General features: G+C 39.9%; 1 protein-coding gene across 1 annotated transcript; it reads left to right on the top strand.

Moving 5' to 3' along the window:
- The first annotated feature begins 836 nt into the window (after positions 1 to 836).
- SLC45A1 (solute carrier family 45 member 1) lies at positions 837 to 22,511 on the top strand. Its single transcript, XM_072426246.1, has 9 exons — positions 837 to 1,359; positions 5,119 to 5,533; positions 7,731 to 7,823; positions 10,522 to 10,746; positions 13,395 to 14,131; positions 17,250 to 17,403; positions 18,578 to 18,754; positions 20,439 to 20,644; positions 22,083 to 22,511. Exons 2-9 carry the CDS (start codon positions 5,140 to 5,142, stop codon positions 22,347 to 22,349), a joined length of 2,253 nt encoding a protein of 750 aa, XP_072282347.1. The 5' UTR covers positions 837 to 1,359; positions 5,119 to 5,139; the 3' UTR covers positions 22,350 to 22,511.
- The last annotated feature ends 585 nt before the right edge of the window (positions 22,512 to 23,096 follow it).

The following is a 23,096-nucleotide window of genomic DNA, read 5'->3' as shown; positions in this document are numbered from 1 at the left end:
CTGAAAAGTCCTAGGTAGGCAAAAATGAGGAGGTAGAAGTTATTAGATTTTGAAAGGGAGAGCTCACTATTAGAATATCCAAAACATAACCTCTGAGCCACCAGGCGGCAACAATATAGAACAATAAAAAATTGGTAGGGGTTGTTACCCCTCACCACACACAAACATTAGACTTCAAATATACTTTAGGTTATGCTTAGGATATTTCAACAGTGAGATCTTCCTTCCACAATCCCACAACCTCTGCCCCCAAAGTCTTGCCTACCTGGAAATAATATTCTTTTTTTCTTTTTTTTTTTTTCAATTCAAATTTTTAATAAAGGTTTTTACTTTTTTAAACAGTACAATAACAGTAACAATAAAACAGCACAATAAAAAAAAATAATAAAACACATACAAAAGAAAACATGTTAAACAGAATGAAATGTAAGAAAGAAGGCAACAACAACCAAAAGAGGTTCACAGTCGGAAACATTGTATATCAAATAATTAATTTGATTTTCACATTAAAGTAAGAATATGTATTTAAACAATATAGGGAGGGTTATAGGACTTCATCCAACCACATACCTGGGAATATTCAATGTCCCTGACCCCCTTTTGGTGTCCCAGCTCCACCAATTCCTTTTTCTATCCTATAAAATAAATAAAGTGCTGCAATAAGATCCAAACCCATATAGCCTGCAGACCCAGTAACCAGGGGTGTAGTAGGGCGGACGTGCCGTGACATTTTTGGGAATGCCCCCAGACCCCATATAGGCTGTCCCTGCGCGCTCGCCATGGATAGCCTTCACTTTTTTGACAACTACACCCTTGCCAGAAAAAATGCTCTCTCCAGCATCTACCAAAAACTGAAATTTTAATTTCCAGTGGACTAACCTTTAAAATCCTTAATGATAATATATTTCTGATAAATTAGCAATTGACAACCTTTGAAATATAGTCATGGGGAGTTTTCTCTACCCAGTAATGCCTGCATTGATTTTTTTTGAAGACCCTGAATAAAATGGAGGTCATTTTGCACGGATTCTGCAATATCCTGAATTACTACTCGCCCATCTGGCCCTGCCAATCAAATCGCCTGTGTCAGGTGTACAGGGCTGGGAACCGCCTGCCTCGGCATCCTTGCAGAACAATGGAAGGCACCAGGAGACAGGCAAAGTAGATAAGCCAGAGACGGTAGAGAGGAGCAGTGCAGTGATGTCAGAAGACGCACAACTCCCCCCACCTCCATACAGCCAGAAGGAAGCATCCTCTGCTACAGGGAGGGAGGATGCAGTAGAGCCAGTGTGGGGATCCCCGTCTATTATCCTCTATGCTGCAATCCAGCCTTGGAAGAGAATGTCCTTAAAATCCCAGGTAACATTTTATTTTATCTCCATCACACCTTTCCGCTTTGACGCTATACTTATTGTCTTCTCATTCATTTTCTCTATGTGCATGTTTGGGGTGGGTGCCTTTGTTCTAGTTTATGGCTTCTATTACTTCTGCTGCATTGCTGTAAAAAAAAAAAATGAAAAAAAAAAAGCGTCCAGTGCAACGATTTGATTGGACGGTGACGAAGAATATAAGGAGCCAGAGATACAGATTGATACGACGCCGTGTCAGATAGTAATACATGTGCTCTACTATGTCGGGATTGCTTGTTAGGTCAGCCTGACACACGTTTTCCCAACACGTGTCTTGTATGTTGGATGCGCTATGTGCGCATCACTTTGGAATTAAATACTAATAGTCAGCAGCAATGCAACATATTTTCTAAGTATAGCTTGTATTAGAATTGATGCATACATTACAAGAGATGAATGAGCCAAAAACTAATGAGCAGGTACCAGTATCACCCCATGCATCTCCAGGTGATCCAACTGCACCAAAGTGCTAACTAATTGTTTGAAATAATATGTTATTATTGCTCTTGGCAATGTCTTATTAAAGATAAACTTGGGCGTTGTGGCTCTGAAAGTAGGGAAATCTTTATTTAAAAGACTATAAGACTTAAATCAAAACGTTTACAAACTGACATGCACAAAATAGCTACCCTTACAGCATGTATTATATTTATGGAAGATACAGGGGCCAAGAAAAAAAAAAAACTTTGATCATTCTGAGATAGTATCTTTAAATTTTGAGCTAATGGGCCTGATTTACTAAAGCTCTGTAAGGCTGGAGAGGATACAATTTCATCCATGAACCTGGGTGATCCAGCAAATCTAGAATGGATTACCTAAAAGTAATTCGCTATTTGTTAGCAAATGATTTCAGTCTTGGACCAGATCCATTCTAGGTTTGCTGGATCACCCAGGTTCACTGATAAAAGTGTATCATTTTCCAATATGTTACAATTCTGTGTAAATATCTTAAAACTCTCACATTAAATCTGAGGATGGCCATGCATTGATCGATGAAGCTTCACTTCACTCACTGCAGAGAGGTATTTCAGACTTCAGTTCTTTCTTCAGAGCTGTTTGTCCCGCAGACCTAAACTTTGGGAGATTTCCAGGGCTCTCCCAGCATACAGCATGCACACCTTAGCCACCTTCTCTCAGGCTGCAACTCCCTCTTGTCTCAAAGACAGGTGCCCTATTTATTATCCTTGGCCAAGTGTTCCAAAGCCAATTCTCAAATTCTGGCCTGGAAAAATGTTCCTTCCAGGACACTCTGGGCCTGGATCCCAAATAAAGAGCTGCAAATCTACAGTACAAAATGAAAATTGAGGGAAACCCATTGCAATGACCTCCAACTTATCCTCACATTTTCACTATGCTACAGTGTACAACCAGTGTGAACAATTATATATATATGATATCTACCAGATAATACCCATGTACCTGGTTACCACTGTGCACCCATCAACCAGCCCTGTTCTTTGCCACCCCTGCTCTGACCACCAGTGGCAGGTAAATCTGAGTTACATTGGTGGCCAAATTGGGGGAGCGGTATCAGCCCAGCTAAGAATAAGAATCCCCAATGAATGTTCAATCAATATATTGATCAAACATCAATAAAAAACGGCTGATTTTCATTCTAATAGATTTGTGTTAGATTTGATGTTTATATTGAATCCAGGGTTGAATCTATCCTTCTACCATACAATCTACAAAGTCTGTAATAATATTTCAAAATTCTCATGTTTTTTTGTTTTTTGGCCTTGGTGCTCTTTTGTATGTTTAATAAATATAGCTTAGTGTGCATTGCCATTTTTACACCACATTACATAAAAATGTGTTGCAATTGAATCCCACATCAACACATAGCAGTGAATTGTTGCACGTTTGGCTGCAGTGTACTGGTAAAGTGCATTTGGGGTGCCGTTAAGAATGAATGACAACCCAGCTCACCAATAAATGCCAATCTAGTTATGCACAATTTTGCAGCACTGCCCCAGCTATTCATCCATGGAGCCGGTGCTGCAGACTTATCCTCTTCTGATCCAGTCTACCGAACACTTCCCCCCCTTCTACCCAAGACAGGAGCTAGAAGATGATATCAACGGCAAAGAAATATAACAAAATTCTTTTGAATGTTTGTCTAACAGACTAAAAAGAAATGAAGTTCATTGCCAGGGTTTACATATCCTGAAGTGCTCATAGACATTGGATGACGGCTTCTGTTTGTCAATGTCCTTGAGGAACTGTAGAGGAGACTGAAGTGCAGCATATACTGATAACCAGCAAAAAAGCCTTTAATATATATTTAGTTAAAATAAAATCTCTACATTCATGTATTATAATAAATTATATATAAAGAAAAGACTTCCAGCATAGGTAGCAAGATAATCAATAGCAGGTAAATGTAAATATCCTTGGTATAAAAAAAATCTCTTATCCCCAAAAAAAGAAATTTCAAATTAAAAAAATAAAATCAATTTATTAGATATTTTGCATTTGATGTGTTTTTGCTTTTTCTGCATGTTTCTGTGTATACTGTAGTTTCCCTTTAACAAGCAGACCTGGTGAAGTAAACAGGCCTGTGCTCCATGATGTGTCTGCACGCCCGGCCCCCTCCAGTCTGAGCGCTGACTCAGCTTCTCTCTAATAGTCACTGCATCCTCTTGTTGTGATTCGATAGATTAAATTCAGCATCCATTTGCTGCTATCAGCACCTAACTTCCTGTCATCAGGATACCCCTAGGACACAGACAGGGACTGCAGAATTTTGGATTAGGGTCCCATTAATATTTCAGATATGAAGCGAATTGAAGGGAATTGAATGTAACATACTAGGATGAAGCACTGCAGCTCCTGGTATGTTTTATGAATCCGATCGATGCTTAAAGTGGAATCAAGTTCTGCTGCCAGCATGCCAGGGTTTTGCCAAAATTTGCACAGTATACACAGACTTTGTGCAAATTATACCAAATTGCACCACTGTGGCACTGTAAGAGCCACAATGCCCATCATTGCTCCCATTGACATGTTTGCCAGGTCTTTTTTTTCAGGGTCGGTGTGTTCGGCCCTTCTCATTGGACTGGTGGGAATGACCTAACTTTCAAGATAGCACAGGAATTACTTTGTCCACAAAGAATCACATTGTGTTGTACCTGGACATGATCATTTTTTCCAGTTCATTTCTTTGAAAAAGTCTACTTATTTAAGGATGCAAGTACAGATCAGATTACAAAACACATTTAAAAACAATTTCCCTTGATGACCTACAATTGTTTTATTTTATACATGTCAGGAGCATATATCGATGCAGACTTAAAGATACTTAGATGCTTTGTGTTTCTCAAACAGGGTTCCTCCAGAGGTTCCTTGAGCAATGAGCAGTTCATGACTCATTTACAACTGGCACTTATGGTCTTTTTGGCTATCCGTAAGGGTGTCAGCTTTCCTACTGGCCAGCAATGTAGGATGTATTCTTCCCAATGACTACTAAGCCAATGTATTGTAAGCTGTGGATATAATCATTATAGTAGGGGTTCAATGGTCCCCATTAAAAAAGGTTGAGAAACACTGCTTTAGGTTATTGGAGCAGCAGCACAACCAAGTAAGTAAGAGGAGGTGATGGAGAGGTCAGCAATGGCAACTTCCATGTTTTTCCCATAACAGGTTTCTTTGATCATCAAAAAATTTCCACAAAATAACTGATCGTGTGTTTCTACATTTTGTTTTCCAGACCTAGAAAAACCTGGAGATAATGGCTTCAACTGCATCCTCACCTCCCGTCGACCCCTCGGCCTCAAACATGGTCACCCAAGAGTTCTGGAGGTCGCAGGTGTGTGGATACACTTCATCAGTTACGGGTCACATCAGTCATCGAGCCAACAATTTCAAAAGACATCCAAAGAGAAGAAAACTAATTCGGCCTTCACCACCACCACCCCCTAACACCCCATGTCCACTCGATCTGATTGATTTTGTAGACCTTCACCCTCGAAGATCTTTTATGGAACTCTTGTTTAATGGGTGTATATTGTTCGGCATCGAGTTCTGTTATGCAATGGAGACAGCGTATGTCACGCCAGTACTTCTTCAGATGGGTCTTCCAGATGAGTTCTATAGCATGGTCTGGTTTATCAGCCCCATCCTGGGTAATATTGATTTCTGCATGGCATTATGATCAGACTAGTGAAGCCTAAAATGGATACTACTGTGTATGAATGAAAAGATAATCTGTTGCCAAGATATGGACATTAAAGTATTTACAATTTGATAACAAGCAGTCAGTGATCTTTAATACTCACTGACACTTGTAGCTGTGGGTATTATGGAGCAGTTAATCCTATAATTTTACAGCAGAAGCACTGAAGTCTTCCAAGTTCTTCTCTCAGCAGACCAGCTTCCATGGTCCCCTCCTTCAACAGCAAATCAGCAGCTTAACACATTTTGATCCTTCCTCCCAGTGGTGACTCAGCAGCTCAGCTCATCCTGATTTTTCCTTCCAATAGTTATTTGGCACCTCATCTTGAGCCCTTCTCCTTGTAGTTAATCAGAAGCTCAGGTCATCTTAATCTTTTCTCCTAGTGGTGACTGCACTCCCTTCTTCCAGCAGTAACACAGCAGCTCAGCTCATCCTAAATCTTTCCCCCACCTTGTCTGACACCTGCTGTGACTTTCTGCCTGGATACAGATGCCACCTTATTTGTCACCTTCACTGACCTTCCACCTGAATATTTACGCCGCCTTGCCCGTGGTGTGTTTTGTGACCAAGCCTTACTCTCTGGCTATCTCCACAGCTACCACCTACCTCCGTTAGTCCTCCCTCTGGTGGAGTGACCCTGAGGGGTGCGACCTTGCAACTCCTTACAGCAAAGATCCCAGTAGTCACTAGGATTACCGGCCAATCACTACTTGCAGGGTGCTCCGGCGAGAACCAGGTGTTGCTTGGATTCTGCGCCCTGGGTGATCCCGCATTACCTTCCAGTAGAGGAATCACAACACCTAGGTTATTAGCTCTCCCTGTTCCTCCAACTCCTCCATCCTAATTTCTAATATAACCAAAAGTAAGAGCAATGTGAGCTGAGCTGTTCGGAGAACAATTAAATGGACTTCAATGCTTCTACTCTGAATTTGAGGATTATTTATCCACAGCACTTACAGGGCCTTTAGCCATTGCCCAAACTAAACAAAACAAAATTTTGCTTTAAATTTGCCTTACCAGTTTGCTGAACACGCAAAACAAATTACTAATTGCAACCATCCATTCTCATACCATACCATAGTTTAGCCCAAAAATTGATGGGACCAGCTAGGTGTACATATCTTTTCGATAGCAGGAAGCTGTGGTAAAGTCTGCATGTGATAATGAATTTCCATGACTAAAAGAACTGAAATTCAATTATTTAAAGGGGTGAGCCAGGGACACCCAGGCTGGGGAGGTGGAAGCTAAGTGCTGCTGGATGTCTTCATGCAGTTTCAAATGTACAATATGAAAAGCTAATTTTCTGGTGTTGTTACCCAAATGCTGGTCATACACAATAAATATTTTTCTACAATCCTACCCATTCCTACCAATCAGCTTTCCTCAGCCAATCAGGGAGCACTAGAGGTTTTGAATGGAGAGACTTGTCCCCATTTAACCTCTAGTGCCGGGGATCGCAAACAGGATTCCCAGAGCTGCAATGAATGATTGCAGCTCTGAGAATCCTCTGCGATCCCAGGGCACTTAAAGTTAATTAACCTCTAGTGCCCGGGGATTGCAGTGGAACTGCAGAAGAACTCTCAACAGAGTTTCTCCATTGAGAGTTCTTCTGCAGTTCCATTGCGATCCCCGGGGCACTAGAGGTTTATTAACCTCTAGAGCCAGGGATCTTCTCAATGAATGCTGCCGCGGGGCAAACAGGAGGATTCCCAGGGAATCCTGTGAATACTCCTGTTATAATTTTCTCGATCCTCCAATGGTTTCACAAAATCGGTTCGCCGAAATTACGCGGAACCACCGGAAGTTTGAGAGGCATTCTCACTCAATTCTAGTTAATAGTATAGCTAAAGTAAATGTTACAACCAGGTTGTGCAGTGTATTACCAGCTTAGAGCTGAGCATAGACAGTCCAGTCTGATGAGCATGCTATGCTATACTGAACAATCTTCCATAGATCCATCAACAATTCTTTAATGTCAGGGTCTGCCTGAATGGATAGAAATGGAATGGATTGTTAAAGTAGGTCCTCATATTAAATCAGTATTGATAAACCTTGGGAAGATTGTACAGTTCAAGCTTTACATACATGACCAGTTCAACCTCCCTCCTAAAGTATTAATAATATGAATTTTATTTCTGTTTGAAAAGGTTTCCTCCTCCAGCCAATATTGGGAGCATGGAGTGACACCTGCACATCCAGGTTTGGCAGGAGGCGGCCATTTATACTTGTTCTTGCCATAGGTATGTGTACTCTAATGTTTACAAGATAACAAGCAAAAGACTTGTTTTTGTCCACAGGATGGATTGTTCTATCATATGTGGCACTAAAGCTGATGTAGGCTCAACTGATTGACATGAATTTGCTTATATATACACACTGTACTCCCTCCCTTACCATGACCTATCCTACCTTTTACCTCCACAGATGTCTGTTTACTAAGACCCCAGCGGTCACTTCCTCGCTTTTTGGTTACATCTACCACCACAAGTCCTCATTTTTAGCCTGTATCTGGGAACAGAACAGCTCCATAGACTTTTATAGGGCCAGTCTACTCTTGTCTACCCCCCTGGACACAGTAGCATAAAGGTCTTTAGCACTGCATTGTACAAATCCAAGCAATACGTAGCAAGACTTGCAGCTGACAGATGTGAATTACCATAGGTAGAGTGCCCATGGGACCCCAGTATGTAGACATCTGTTGAGGGGGAGGATGGGTTAAGTAAGGTCAGGGTAGCGAGGGATAAGTGCACTGTGTATAACATGAGGTCTAAGGAATATGTAGAGGCTCTCTTAGCCCTAGGGGTCTTTTGTATTCCATTGTGCACCATATCACATGAACCTGCAACCATCACCAATCTTTAATATTGTATCCCCACTAGCTCTAGGCAAAGCAAAGGTTCAATTAGACATTATAGATATCTAGGTGTATTCCATCAACAATTTTCAGTATTTCACCTTGTTTATAATTGAAAGAAAAGGTAAGGTATTCCTGCCCCAGTGTGACAATGCTGCTCCTCCATGGGAACAGAATGGGTATTACTGGCAGATGAAAAAAGGGAAAGAAAACTAATGCAGCTACCACAACTAATGACTGTTGAGTTGCAATATATTAAATATTTGTTCTTGGGTTTAGATATACTTCATAACAGATGTCTGGATATGGGATAACAAATATGCTATGCAAAGTTTAGGCATATTACTGTATATATTATACTGTATATGGTGTAACCTAGCCAAGGTCACAGCACAGCATATATGAGACAGACCAAATAAAATTGCATGACAAGGAAGGGGAACTTTAGGAGTAAGCGATAACATGGGGTTATAAAATGTGGAGCTGAAACACCTTTATGTGTTCAGTGCTTGAGCTAACGCCCTTAGGACAATCATCCCACTATTATCTGTTCACTGATAGTTGTCTAGGTGAGTCAACAAAGCATTGTGATCATCAGGAGAATGGCAATAGCTGGGCAGAGCACAAGGCTGCTCATAGACTGGTAGATTTTGCAGTCGATAAAGTAGTTTGCCCATTCTTAAGATGCATACACACGTGCAATAAAAGTAATTGGAATGGATCTTTCGCAATCCTTTCCAATGACTAGCACTGCAGGATGCATGAACAAGTGCTGTACATACATCACCGTTCTGCTTTATGAAGAGGGGTGGGGAAGAAGGACGGAGCGGCACCCCGCTGCACGCTCTCTCCCTTCCCCTGCATTAGGATTGTTAGTCATCCATCGTCCCTGGATTCGCCAGGACGGTCGTTCGGACGATGGACGACTGGTGCTGTACACACGCCAGATTCTCGCCTGTAGACTGTTACGACTGTTCATCTCTTATTCTAGACTGTTACGACTGTTCATCATACACCGTCCAAACGACCGTCCTGGCGAATCCACGGAAAATGACAGATGAATGAAGTGAAGGGGAAAGAGTGCAGTGCCCTTTACACACGCAAGAGCCCTAAGCCGAATATCAAAAAAGAACCATTGCATGTGTGTATGTAGCCTTATGGTTACAGAGAGCCAATCTGCAGCTCATGTTAAAGCCCAGTTGAAGTTTCCTTTATTAACAATGTAATGTAATGAGGCTGCAGCAGAGGTTAAAATACCCTTTGCTGGAAAAACACCTAAGTGGCTGACCACTGCCTAATACAGAATACTGCAATTTGAATCAGTCATTAAAATACACTCCCTGCCCAAAATATTCCCTTGCTCCTGCTTTTTTTTACTCTTTTTAGAGGTTAAAGTATTTTTTACTTTTGAGTTGGTTATAATAGGTCACTTGCTCTTGAAATACAATTTTTGCATTATTGTTGCCCACCAGTAGATGGTGCTGTGTTATGGTGCTGTGTTCTCATGTAATGTGTGAAACAAACTCTAAGGGTATGAGTTTGTTATACCTTTATGTGAAAACACATTGCCATCTAGTGGTGTGGCCCTAGTATAAATTCTTCTTCTAATGGCATTTTTCAGGTCAACAAAAATATAAAATCTTGATTTAAACAATATACATAAAATAAAAAAGGAACTGGTGACACAATAGATAGCTAGATAAACAGAGGAAGATGAATGGATATGCCCAATAGTATAAATTGTTGACAGTGGATAATGAGATATCTCACTGGTGTCAAATATAAATCCTATTCCCATTCCCTCTCTTCTTGCTGGATCCTCATCACCAGTCATTATATATCTTCATGCAAAAGTTTTCCGCATCTGTTCATAACGATATTTGCTAATAAAAATAAAAAAGTGCTTGTGTACAACCAAGAGAACATTCTACACTCAGACATCATCATACATTGTCCGTCACCAAACCCTACATAGTTTGATAGTTGTTGTAAGCTCATCTGGCTGTTTGTGGATAACATGAATGCAAAATATTCCACAAAATTAAATACTTTTCTAATAGCACTTATTTTATTTTTTGTTTCAGGAGCCTTATTTGGCCTTACACTGCTGCTGAATGGGAGGGACATAGGCTTGTCTGCATCAGATACACAGACTGATCATAAATGGGGCCTCATTCTCACCATCTGCGGAGTTATCCTCATGGATTTCAGTGCAGATTCTGCAGACAATCCCAGCCACGCCTACATGATGGACGTGTGCTCCCCTGGGGATCAAGATCGGGGACTCAATATTCATGCGCTGCTTGGTGGTAAGTACAGCACACACCTCAACCACATTCCCCCAAGATTCCTTAACTGGCGTACAGTGCCTAGTTTTTTGGTGAATGTTCATTATCATCTACAAAAATCAGAAACATTTCTTTTCTTACTTAATAAAGATCCTTTGCCTTTCTGCAAAAGATAGGGCGCAGGTTTAGGCTTCTTAGTATGCAGATTTTATTTTTTAAACTAACAAAGCTTTAGAAAAGAAAAAAATCTTTATAACAGTGGTTGTGAACCAGTGGTTCACGAGAAAATTTTGGTGGTCCGCAGCTCTGGCCGGCATGCACCGGCCAGAGCCACAACCACCGTGGGGTGGTGCACTGGCCAGACCTCCCGTACGAGTCACAGGCTCAGGGCGATGGGCGGGTTCCGGCATCATGACGTCACTATGGGGGAAGTTTTTTCCCCTTTGAGTGACACGGCTAACTGTGCATGCGCAGTCCAGAGCCCCTAAATTTAGTGGTCCGTAGGTCCATAAAGGTTGGCCACCACTGCTTTATAACATATCCATATCTTCAAAATCACATTCTACATTGCAATTAGCTTTTCCTGCGTTCCTCGAGCACAGTGTATCTCAACCAGGAATACATGGATCCAAAGAATTCCACCAGAGGTTGTTAGGGGCAATGATAATTTTTTCCCTTTTTTGTCAGTTTTTCTGACACCAATGATCTGGGTTACATTTTTCCCAATGGTCAGCAATGTAAGGGGAATTGTTCCCAATGACCACCATGCTATTGTACTGTGAACTGTGGATATAGTAATTATAGAATTGGTTCACTGTTATCTTTTTCATGGGATATTAAAAAGGTTCAGAATGGCTGTTCTAGCATGTTTCGTACATTTAGAGATCATTTAGAGATGATCAGAGGTATCAGAAGATTGTAAAAATGTTGAGTACAGGATAGCTGTTACCTATTTTATGAGATAAATGTAATTCTGTATATATCATTTCCTCTCATCCCTGTATTCAGCCAGCAGGTGGGTCAGTCAAATGTTACCATGTGGCACCCAAATTAGGAAAAACAATAAAAAAACCTGACCACATTTCCCAGTCATGCAGCATTATAATGGAAACCTAGTATCTACATGCAGACAGAATGTTGTAGTAGGAGATTTTACATTTTGGGGGTTTTGAATTTGTAGTTTAGTTCCAAAGATAATACCTATAATTTACACCAATAAACCCAATTGCTTACACAATTTTTTCTTTTCAATTTTGGGGCTAGTTGACTTCTAGGATCTTCTAATTTACACAGTAGCTGTTTTCCCATTGCAAAGAAAGTAAATAAATGTGCAATGTTTTGTCATTTCAGCAGCTCAAACATTTTTTTACCAATATCCTGCCTTACAACCACTTTGTGACCGGAGCCATTTTCAATTCTGTCTGCAGCAGCAGTGAGCCGTCACCAGAGACATCCTTAATAACACTGTAATAAAAACTTTATTTTCTTCATTAAAAGTTGGAAGACATCTGTGGGAGTATGAGAAAGTTATTCCCATGGTGCTATAATAGCCGAAGGTACTGATTTTACTGCCAGATTGTTTTCCAACTGTTTAGGAAAATAAAGTTTATACTGTTTGTTGAAGAAGATGTCCCTGTGACGGCTCATTTCTGCTGAAAACAATTCCCTTGATAGATAGAGCCATTTCACTAAGTACATATATGCATTGGACATGATTTACTAAGGTTCTCCAAGTCTGGAGACGATAGACTATCATAGGAGAACCTGGGTGATCCAACCAACCTGCAATAGATTTTCTAAAAATCATTTTCTATTTGCTGGCAAATGTTCCTAATCCTGGACCAGATCCATTCCATATTTGCTGGAACACCCAGGCTCACCCATGAAAGTCTGTCTTTTCCAGTCCAGCGTAGCTTTCATGAATTAGGTCCATAGTGTGATTCAATGTCTAATCTGGACAAATCCCAGTGTATAAAGATGCCACAGTGCCTGGATTGGGTTTATACTAAAGCAGAAAACTCTGCAGACAAACTGGCAGTCAAAAGATCTTGTGTTGCTGGCGAAGCCAGATTATGCACAGAGCAAACCTTGGCAGGGGCCCATGACTTGGTGGATGTCCAGGGTCACCACCTGAAACTTTTATTCTCCTGCAGTTAATCAGGAAAATATTGCATTGGATACAGCTGTGCACCTGTCTTTCAATTTGCAAGGGAAAATGCATTTGTAGGCAGTTGGTATCTAATGAATCCAAGCAAGTACAGTCAATAAAATTGGGAAGCTTCTTCTGTTCCAACTCCACTACTTAACACTACTTAACTGTCAATTAAGAAGGTGTGGGGGCAAAGCTGTTACACTGCCCTTTCTGCCTTTATCCGTCTTTGATTCCTGGGGGGAAAATCTCCTGTAATTGCAACAGCCAGAAATAAGCAACAGGAAGCCATGGTCCAATAATCAGTGATAATACCTTCCTATATATGTGTTGACTCATTCAGTTCAATACATAAAGTAAATACATAAATTCAATACATAAAGAATAAAAACCTAATCTTGTCAATAAAAATAAAAAGACCACTATGGTTATTGAGGGATTAACTACTCCTTGGTTCTTTTGTTTAATAATGTCTTCCAAAATGTACTGCAATAAAAGCAATTCTTTTTTCTTCTTTTAGGCCTTGGTGGTGGTTTTGGTTATGTAGTTGGTGGCATTAACTGGAACAAGACCAGCTTTGGAAAAGCCATGGGAGGACAGTTACGGGTTATCTATATGTTCACATCAATAACTCTGGTAATCACAACAATCCTAACATTAATCAGCATCCCAGAAAAACCTCTTCAATCCTTCAGCAAGAAGAAGAAAGTGATGAAAAGCCCCAATCTTCCCCTGCCTCCATCACCTCCCATATTTTTTGAAGAGCAAGAGCAAAACCATCAACAACCCTCCCAGAACTCCAACCACTTGTATGCAAGCTTCACTAGTCCTATTTCTCCTCTCAGCCCACTCACACCAAAGTATGGCAGCCTCATCAGCAGGGATAATTCCTTAACTGGTATTAATGAATTTGCTTCCTCTTTTGGTACTACCAACATTGACAGTGTACTCATTGACTGTTTTACTGGAGGCCATGACGGTTTCACCACAACCTCTGGTAGTTTGCCAAGGCAGTCCAGTAGCCTTCCTCGAGTACCCGAGAATCTATACTGCACCGGTAACCGTAGCCTGGACTCTGCAGACAACCTGACAAGTCCTGGTACAGACAGAAATTGTTTAAGAGTTGGGTCCCTCGACGCGCCAAAGGCAAGGTCATCAGGAATTCTGAAAAGGCCGCAGTCCCTGGCTATTCCAGATATAGTAACAGGAACGTGTCCAGAGAGCAGCCGAAGACGGAATGTAACCTTTAGCCAACAGGTAACATGGACAATGATGATTACAATAAACCAGTAATTAATAGTGTAGGAATTTAGGAATAACAGCCACCAGGGTCAATTTTAAGCCTTTCATTTCTAGGGTGTATACTGGGAATCTATGCCCACAATGATGTGATAATGTTTCATTAATGAGTGATCACAGAGAAAAAACTATGCTGGAAAAGTCCCAAGTGCATCTTCAGAACTTTAGGCTTTAGATATACTTTAAACGTGGCATCTGGGCCATCAAAACCATGGTTATGCACTTGTAATTATCAATTTATTTAATGCTATCTTTCTATTACATGATTCTTTTTTTTATGACTATAAACATTTTATTATATAAAAGAAAACCTTTCCTGAGAGAAACACAGAGGATTCAATTGCTGTCCTTTGTTTTTAGAAAATCTGCTGTTTTCTGACTGCCTAGTGACTGGTGAGGACACGGTCAGTGACTCCAACAATACTAAATTCAGAAAGTCAGAGAGCAGCAATGGCAATTCCCAATTTACCAGTGATTTTTAAAGTTTAGCTCCATTCAAACAGATAATTTATATATATATGCACCAATAAAATGAGTCACCTAAACCCTCCTAAATCCTAAATAGGAATATTCCTTCTATAACAATATAATAAAAACATCCTCATGGTGGGACTCCGAAATTTGGCTTTGTGAACCTCTATGTCATTCACCTTAATAGTACAACTAAGAGTAGCCTTGTATGTAGTCAGCTTTTATGGTGTTTTAGAAACGGTTTTCCAAGTCAGTATAATTTCCATGCTTTTGCAAAAGCCAAAATGACCATTTCTATTTAGCATAAAGTAAATTAATATTTTGCTTTCACTTGATCAGAGTAGAAAAGATTATTATTATAACACCAACATATTACACAGCGCTGTACAAAGTCCATAGTCATGTCACTAGCTGGCCCTCAAAGTGGCTCACAATCTAATGTCCCTACCACAGTCATATGTCATTAATACAGTCTAAGGTCAATTTTGTGGGAAGCCAATAAACCTAACTGCATGTTTTTTAAATGTCGGAGGAAACTGGAGTACCCGGAGGAAACCCACACTAACATGGGGAGAACCTGCAAACTCCATGCAGATAGTGTCCTGGCTGAGATTCAAACCTGGAACATAGCGCTGCAAGGTGCTAATCACTGTGTCCCCGTGCTACCCACAGTGGCTCAGATGTTGAGTTCCTTCGAGCTTCCCATGATCTCCCCAGTCTCCTGTCAATCAACAAACCGCACACCTCTTGTGTAATAAAATTGGCCAAGTTGACAGCTTTATTTTACAAACAACTTCTTTAGTTTAATAACAACAACAATAATCATGACCAACATAATTTTACGAAATAAAGTCTTACACCACCTACACGATTGGTTCTAGATCCATAAATTACCATAGAACACCAACCTACATTCCTCAGTAGCACTCGTTTTTTGTAACCGGGCCCCTAGCCACTATACATGGCCTCAGGGACAACTAATTGGTTCCCCCAATTTCTTAATTCTTCACTGCCCTATTGTAGCTCCAATCCATGAGGACTTTCCCCCCACCCCAATATGACAGTGCTGGGTGCCTAAGCAATTAATCACCATCATTGTCATGGAAGAGTAGAGAGTCAAATGTTCATCTGTACCTGAAGTGTTTGAATGTGTAGAGAAGAGAAGGGGATTAGGCTGGTAAGAAGTTTTTAAATTATGTATTTGTGTTTATTTTTTTAAACATCATACATAATTATACATAACAATGGCATGGGTGTACATCTGAAACTTTGTTGTAACATCACAAAGTTCAGATGTAAAGAACTGTACAATTGACTTCTGACCGATATGGGATTAACCGTTTCAATCACATATGTGACCTGACGCGTTTTGCTGCATCAAATGATGGTAAATGATGGCAGAAAAGTGACAGCCAAAAACTGTATTCAAAGGAGCATCTGCAAATTATAGGTGTGGACAAATAAAAGGAGTACTTGGGGAGTCCAAAATTGAAAAAGTCCTTGATGGATGCTGCAGCACAAAATGGTGGTTGGCAGAGGGATCACAGGCTGCCAACCATCATTCAATGCTACAGAATTCATATTCCTCAGCAATATCACCAAGACCCTTTGGGATTTTGGACCTGGTTCCCCAATTAACTTTTTTACAACACTCCACAATATCCTACCAAATAACCCTCTGGGGTACATACAGCCTGTTTCTTCATACATCAACCTCCCATACCCTGTTTTCTACTAACTTCTCACCATCACAATAACAACTATCACGATCGTACCCCTGAAGGAGCCTAAAAAGCGAAACACGTCGGGCCACATATGTTATTGAAAGGTTAATCCCTTATCTGTCAGAAGATAAATGTATAGTTATTTACATTTGAACTTTGTGATGTTAAACAAAGTTTCAGATGTACACCTATGCCATTGTCATGTATAATTATGTATAATGTTTAAAAATATAAATACAAATACATAATTTGAAACTTCTTCCAACCTAATCCCCTTCTCTGCAGAGATAATCAGAGATAGGACAATTTACCCTCTCTTTCATCTGTACCTGAAACTACTGGAGATTTTTCTTCAATCCCATTGGCTAATTGGATCAATGAGGGTCCATAGCGATGATGCTGCTAGTGGGACTGCCAATAAAGTAAGCATGTTGCCCTGCATGGGCAACTAAAAAGTTGGCTTTAGTGAGTTTTTTTTACTACCCATTTAAAGTTTTGCCTAAAGCCAAATGGAGAGAACAGAAATGGTGTTCATGTTTTAATGGGATTATTGGGGAATTTAAATAATCTCTGACAGTTTTGGGATTTATGGGTGCGTGCAATGCTTAGGGAGGTATAGATATCCCAGGGAAATGAAGTAGCATAAACTTTTGTGTGTATAAATGAGGCCAAATACATGTGATCCTTCCTGGACATATGGGGCACATGCTGTTTTAGAACATCTCTATGCTTCAGGTTTAAATTGGTTTTATTAAATGTTTATTTTTGCAATTTGCGTTTGAGGACATATAAGGTGACTGTGCATGACTTAACATTACATGGTTTAATTTCTAGGTGTTTCTGACTGTATTGTATGCTGATATGGAGTTCTTATGGTGCAGGTGGCTAACATATTGCTGAACGGTGTAAAGTACGAAAGCGAACTCAATGGATCCACCGAGATATCTCATCAAAAGCTTTCTATGAAACTCCTGTGCTCATCCATCTACCACATGCCTAAAGCGCTGCGCAATCTATGCATCAACCATTTCTTAGGTAAATCCTGGGGCTGTGTAGGAGCTAAGACCTGTCTTAGTAAATTGCAAGAGTTACACCAGGACTCCCCATCTTAAAGGCCTAGGCAGAGCAGGAAAACTTAGCAAGCCTCATTTATCGGGATATCAAAGGGAAACATACAGGGTTATCAATAATAATTAGCATCACATTAGCAAATGATACCAGACTCTTTTATGTATTAATGAATTTTTATCAGAAGACACTATCATAATAAATGTTTGCTTGGTCTGTAGTTCTTAAGCAGTGCTAAATGTAAAAGATTGGTTTAAAGTGAAGGGTTCCAAGGTATTTTATTCTTCTCAGGAAACATCCTGGCACAGGATTGCTCTGAAACTCTTTTCTGGTATTGTGTATGGTGGGCATGGTATTAGCATGTAAAATTCAATTCATACCCATCGACTTAAGAAGACTTTTCTTTTATTTTGCCAAATTGCTGCTCAGAATTAGCTCGTACTTTTAATATTTAGGACCTACGAATTCAACTTGTCACCAAGCATACATTCCAACTGTTCCAATTTTAGTTGAGCAAATTTCCCAAAGTTCAGATGCCTTAAGCAGTTAAAACGTTTTCTTAAGCTGAGCTTGTGCTTTGCCCATGCAATATTTGTACCCTGACTCTAGTCAATGCCTTCCAATAATTTCTCTTCCAACCATGTGACAGCACCATTGCTTAATGCTTTACCTTTCAGGCACCAACAAAGCAACAAAATCCCCTTTGGTTTTCAGAATAGGCAGTATCATGTTGCCACAATAAAACCCCCCAAAGCAGGCAAAATCCAAAACCGAGGGGTTTGGTGATTGATCGGTGCTTGAAGAGCTGATTGGTGATATTCCAAGCAGATCACCGTGCTACTATTTCTGATTTAACAAAATATGAAGTAAATTTGATGAATACAGCAGAGGACTACATATCAGAAACTGATTTGTTGAGTTCTCATCTGTTGCGGATAGATCAGACGTATTAAAAAATATCAATTATATGTACACCAGGTTTATCTATGAATGATTAGGTACCAGGGAAAATAACTGAAAGGAGAGAATCTCATACATGTGTGTGATAGACCTTAAGGTTGTAAATGGTTCCACCTTTATAAACTGTAGTCTATGATTCCTCATTAAATGATACCCAATACATTATTTTTTCTTTTTGCAGGCTGGCTGTCATTTGAAGGAATGCTACTCTTCTATACAGACTTCATGGGTGAAGTGATCTTTCAAGGAGATCCTAAAGCTCCGCACAATTCCGAGGAATATCATAAATACAATGCAGGTGTTACAATGGGATGCTGGGGAATGTGTATATATGCCTTCAGTGCAGCTCTATACTCAGGTACCTGGACTGTGATTTCTGCATGATGTTGTATCTCTCCCCATATTTCATTCATATTGAACATGTTAAAGATAAAATATAAACATTTTAGCGAATGCATTATTTTTACAGACTTACAGGCTGGATACACATGTATAATAATTGTTGTTGGAAAGGATCTTTCACGACCCTCTCCAACGACAAAAGATTGCACGATACATAAATGAGCTCTGTACATACAGCACTGTTCTGCTCTATGGAGAGGGGAGAACGACGGAGTGGCACCCCATTGCACTTTCACCACTTCACTTTCATTATGATCATTTGTCATTCAACGTCCTTGGATCCGCCAGGACAGATGACGAGCACTGTACACACACCAGAGGAGATTATCGGACGAGAATCGTGTGACATGTATACGTATTCTAACAACTGTTCTGATAAGATATCAGCAACACAGGAGCATTACTTCAGGAAGTTGAACAACCCATACATTTTCTGTGTAGATATACAGGCGTCAGATATTTTGTGATCATTTCCAGTAACAGGCGAACAAATGAGAGTTGTATACACAGCGCTGTTTAATTCTTTGGAAAGGGGAGGATGAGTGAGCAGCACCTTGCTGCACCCTTCTCCATAGGAAAGGAGAGCAGTCATTCCCTGTCAATTGGTTAGCAATCTGCTGGCGCAGATTGATGAATGACTTCAGGGGACAGCCAGCGATGTATTTATTATTTTCTCCATTAGGCTAGGAGGTGGTGTCCCCCATCCTGGCAGCATAAAAGAAACAAAACTAAAGCTATCATACAATGCTTGCCTATCAAATATTACTACCTGCTCAACATTTCTGAACCAAATAATTCAGGTACCTACATCAGTTATGTGTACCAGGGCAGAGAGTAATAAAAGGTATAGCTTCCTATGTTGTAATAATTCCATAGTAATGAAAATTTAAGGGATGTTAGCTACCAGTGTCCCCCACCATAACTTACATTTTTGCTTTCCTACACCTCCCTGTTCCAGAGAAATTGGGGCTCAAATAAGGGAAGCTGACAGGGTAGCATAGTGGTAGGAAATGTAAGGCTAATATAAATAATGCTGCTATGTAAGTAGTGTGGCATGCTGTCCCTTCTCCATGGCACCCCAGGCTATAGGACAGCTGTGCACATTCTAGATTTTCCCCCATGATAATCATCATCGTTTGTCTTGGACAACAACTATTTAGCATCCGTACATATCATAGGAAGGAGCAACAGAGCAAAATCATTATGTAGTATTGCAAAGCTGGAAGCAAAGCATGCAATCTGCAAACATGAAGTCAGGATATAATGTTTTGTAAAACATTAATTCCAAACTCTCCCATACTTCTCAGAAAATATTTCATTTTTTCATACATCGGTTTTTAAGAAGCCTTGATACTGGTCACATAATATCACAAGGCTGGAGGTGGACAGTGCCAGAGGTTGAGGGTAGGTGGGTATTGCAGCTGGTTATTTTTTAAAATGTACCCCGTTATTGGACTTCAACAAACTGATAGATTTACATCACAATCATTTTATTTACATGTATATGTAAAACAATTATAAATACTATATGTTCATTTTAATCGCTATAAACACCTCAAGATTGTAACCGATGGGATAATGCAACCATCACCAAAATGACAAATTTGTAATACATATTTCCTTTTTCTTTTATATCAAAGCCATCCTGGACAAACTGGAGGAACATTTCAGCATCCGCACCCTGTACTTTATAGCATATCTTACATTTGGACTGGGCACTGGTCTTGCCACGCTGTTCAGTAATCTTTACATCATCCTGTTTCTGTGTATAACGTATGGAATCCTCTTCTCCACACTGTGCATCCTGCCATACTCACTTCTCTGTGATTACTACCAAAATAAAAAGGTATTTATGGTCCATTTAAAGTAGTTGTAAACCTGAGCAGTCAAATTTCAAGAAAGACCCAAGTGAGCTTTCAGTTTAAGTCAGCTTTCCAAGTACATCAAACCAACAAAGTGCACCATATCATACATAGAATATATGAATAGAAAAGGCTTTCTGTTGCAAGCATACTACAGAGAAGGACCCTTGTACTGTATGTGGAAGCAGTAGTCTCACTGCAGATGTACAATACCTCTTGCTGAGTCTGAGTTGTTTAATAAGTAAGTGGCATACATAAGCATTGGAGAGATTTTAGCATTTTACAAAGTACAGTAAGTAACAACCCAAGTTTATTTGAGCTTCTGTAAAATTACAGGAGCATTGTTGGATTTAGTTAAAGCATGTGGAGGCCAAATTCTGCAGAAATATAAGTAGAACTGTCAAAGCTAACTTGCAAATTACTTGCAAGCAAACTGCTTCTTCCCTGGTGTTCACCCAAATATCTTTGTAATAGGATTAGTTAAATTAAGATTTCTAGGGCTGGCAATCACTTCTGCAGAATGTGACCATTTGATGACTCTTTCACTCTTAGGGACATTTACAGGCATACATTTTTGTTTTGCAAATGGACATCATCTACATGTGTTGCACATGCTGTATTTAAAGGGACACTTTATTATTACACAGTATTACTATAGTGCCAACATATTATGCAGTGCATTCTATAGTCATAGTCATGTCACTAACTGTCCCACAAAGGGGCTCACAATACAATGTCCCTACCATAGTCATATGTCTTTCATATAGTCTAAGGTCAATTTTATTTGAGAGGAAAGCAAATTAACCTTGCTGCAAGTTTTTTGGCATGTAGAAGGAGACCAACACAAACACAGAGAGAACCTGCAAACTCAACGCAGATAATGCCTTGACGGAGATTGGAACCTAGGACGTAGCTCTGCAAAGACCAGGGTGCTAACCTCTGAGCCACCGTGCTGCCCATTTAGAGCTTAAACATAAAATATATGCCATGTTGTCCCCTGACTGACAATATTAGTATTTGCAGACGATCAGTATCCCTTTGACTTTCGTATGATACCAGCCTGTGCCATGCCTAGCCAGGACAGAACTTAGAACCTCAAGCAGTGCCTATTGCTTTAAATGGCACCCTGGCACAAAGAGCTACCTGGGAAGAAAAGTAGAGCACATGTACATATACTGTAATTTGAAGAAGAATGAAAATCCTAAATAGTCACTAAAGTTCTATACAATAAAGGTATCTCCCAATACATTCCTTTAGAAGAAAGAATCCCAAGCTGAGCTGCCATGTCTCGTGCCAAAAAGATCTCAACTGTGTCTGATAGTTGATCATTACAGCACAAATTAAACACAGAAATACCAGAACAGCCCAGATGTGTTTTATATATACATTATATTTTATATTGAACCAATGTTTTTTTTCCAGTTTGTAGGTTCTAGTGCAGAGGGCACCAAACGTGGAATGGGTGTGGATATCTCTCTTCTGAGCTGCCAGTATTTTCTTGCCCAGATCTTGGTCTCTATTGTCATGGGACCTCTGACATCAATTGTCGGCAGTGCCAACGGAGTTATGTACTTCTCCAGCCTCATGGCGTTTGTGGGCTGCTTCTACTCCTCTTTATTTGTTATCTATGACATTCCACCAAGTGGAGATCTAGATGACGAGGAGCAGCCGCTTCTACTAAACATCTGAACTGTCTTTGTTTTTAAAAGGAACTTTTTGTTTTAAACTCAATAAACACTTGATGGATATTGAGCTGCCTTTTTTGGGTATTTTTAAACCAATGTCCTAATGAAATGACCACAGTTTAAGAACAAGTGACAAAACTGTGTAAAATAAAGCATTATACATGTCACAGTATGGGTTGTATGCAATATTTATATGATGAGGGTATTTGTGAAAAGCAAAGCAGAATATTTATTCAGGGGGTAAGAGATTGCCTCCAAGGTAAGCAAAGTTTAGGTAAGCACTTGATTCAAGGGCTGCTAGGTTGAAGAAAGGGCTCTCCATGCTATAAATGCCACTGCAGCCATTCGTGTACAGAAAGTCTAAATCTAAACTGCAGGCAATGAGCTAAATACAAAGTATATTACTTATATGAGGAACATTTTTATCTGGGACTGTAAAGACAGTAACCCTTGCCACAAAGCAAAGCCTATTTCTTGACTACTTCAGTAAAGTTTGATCAACAACACACCAGAATTGGATAATGAACCTGCAAAGGCACACTGATGAGCTCATTCTGCTCTCTTCTCCTGCCAGCATGTTTTTTTATTAACACCTGTATAAAGCAAGGTGTCACTGGCTATCCATTACTCCCCATGTGTGGATCCTTCTGTATAGGAGATAACAAAATGCTGATTGCAACACAAATTATAATACACTTGCTACATCTAAAACACAGTTATTCATTTTTTTCATCCATACCTATATTGTTAT

Source organism: Pyxicephalus adspersus, chromosome 11 (genome assembly GCF_032062135.1).
Source record: "Pyxicephalus adspersus chromosome 11, UCB_Pads_2.0, whole genome shotgun sequence".
NCBI lineage: Eukaryota > Metazoa > Chordata > Amphibia > Anura > Pyxicephalidae > Pyxicephalus > Pyxicephalus adspersus.
The sequence above is the reverse complement of the archived record's forward strand: the minus strand, read 5'-3'. Positions and strand labels throughout refer to the sequence as shown.

Bases quoted from the DNA above. Each gene is read 5' to 3' on its own strand.
- SLC45A1 (XM_072426246.1), top strand. From the start codon at position 5,140: ATGGCTTCAACTGCATCCTCACCTCCCGTCGACCCCTCGGCCTCAAAC. The intron at 7,824-10,521 runs GTATGTGTACTC...TTTTTGTTTCAG, and splicing joins TATACTTGTTCTTGCCATAG to GAGCCTTATTTGGCCTTACA. The intron at 18,755-20,438 runs GTACCTGGACTG...TTTATATCAAAG, and splicing joins CAGTGCAGCTCTATACTCAG to CCATCCTGGACAAACTGGAG.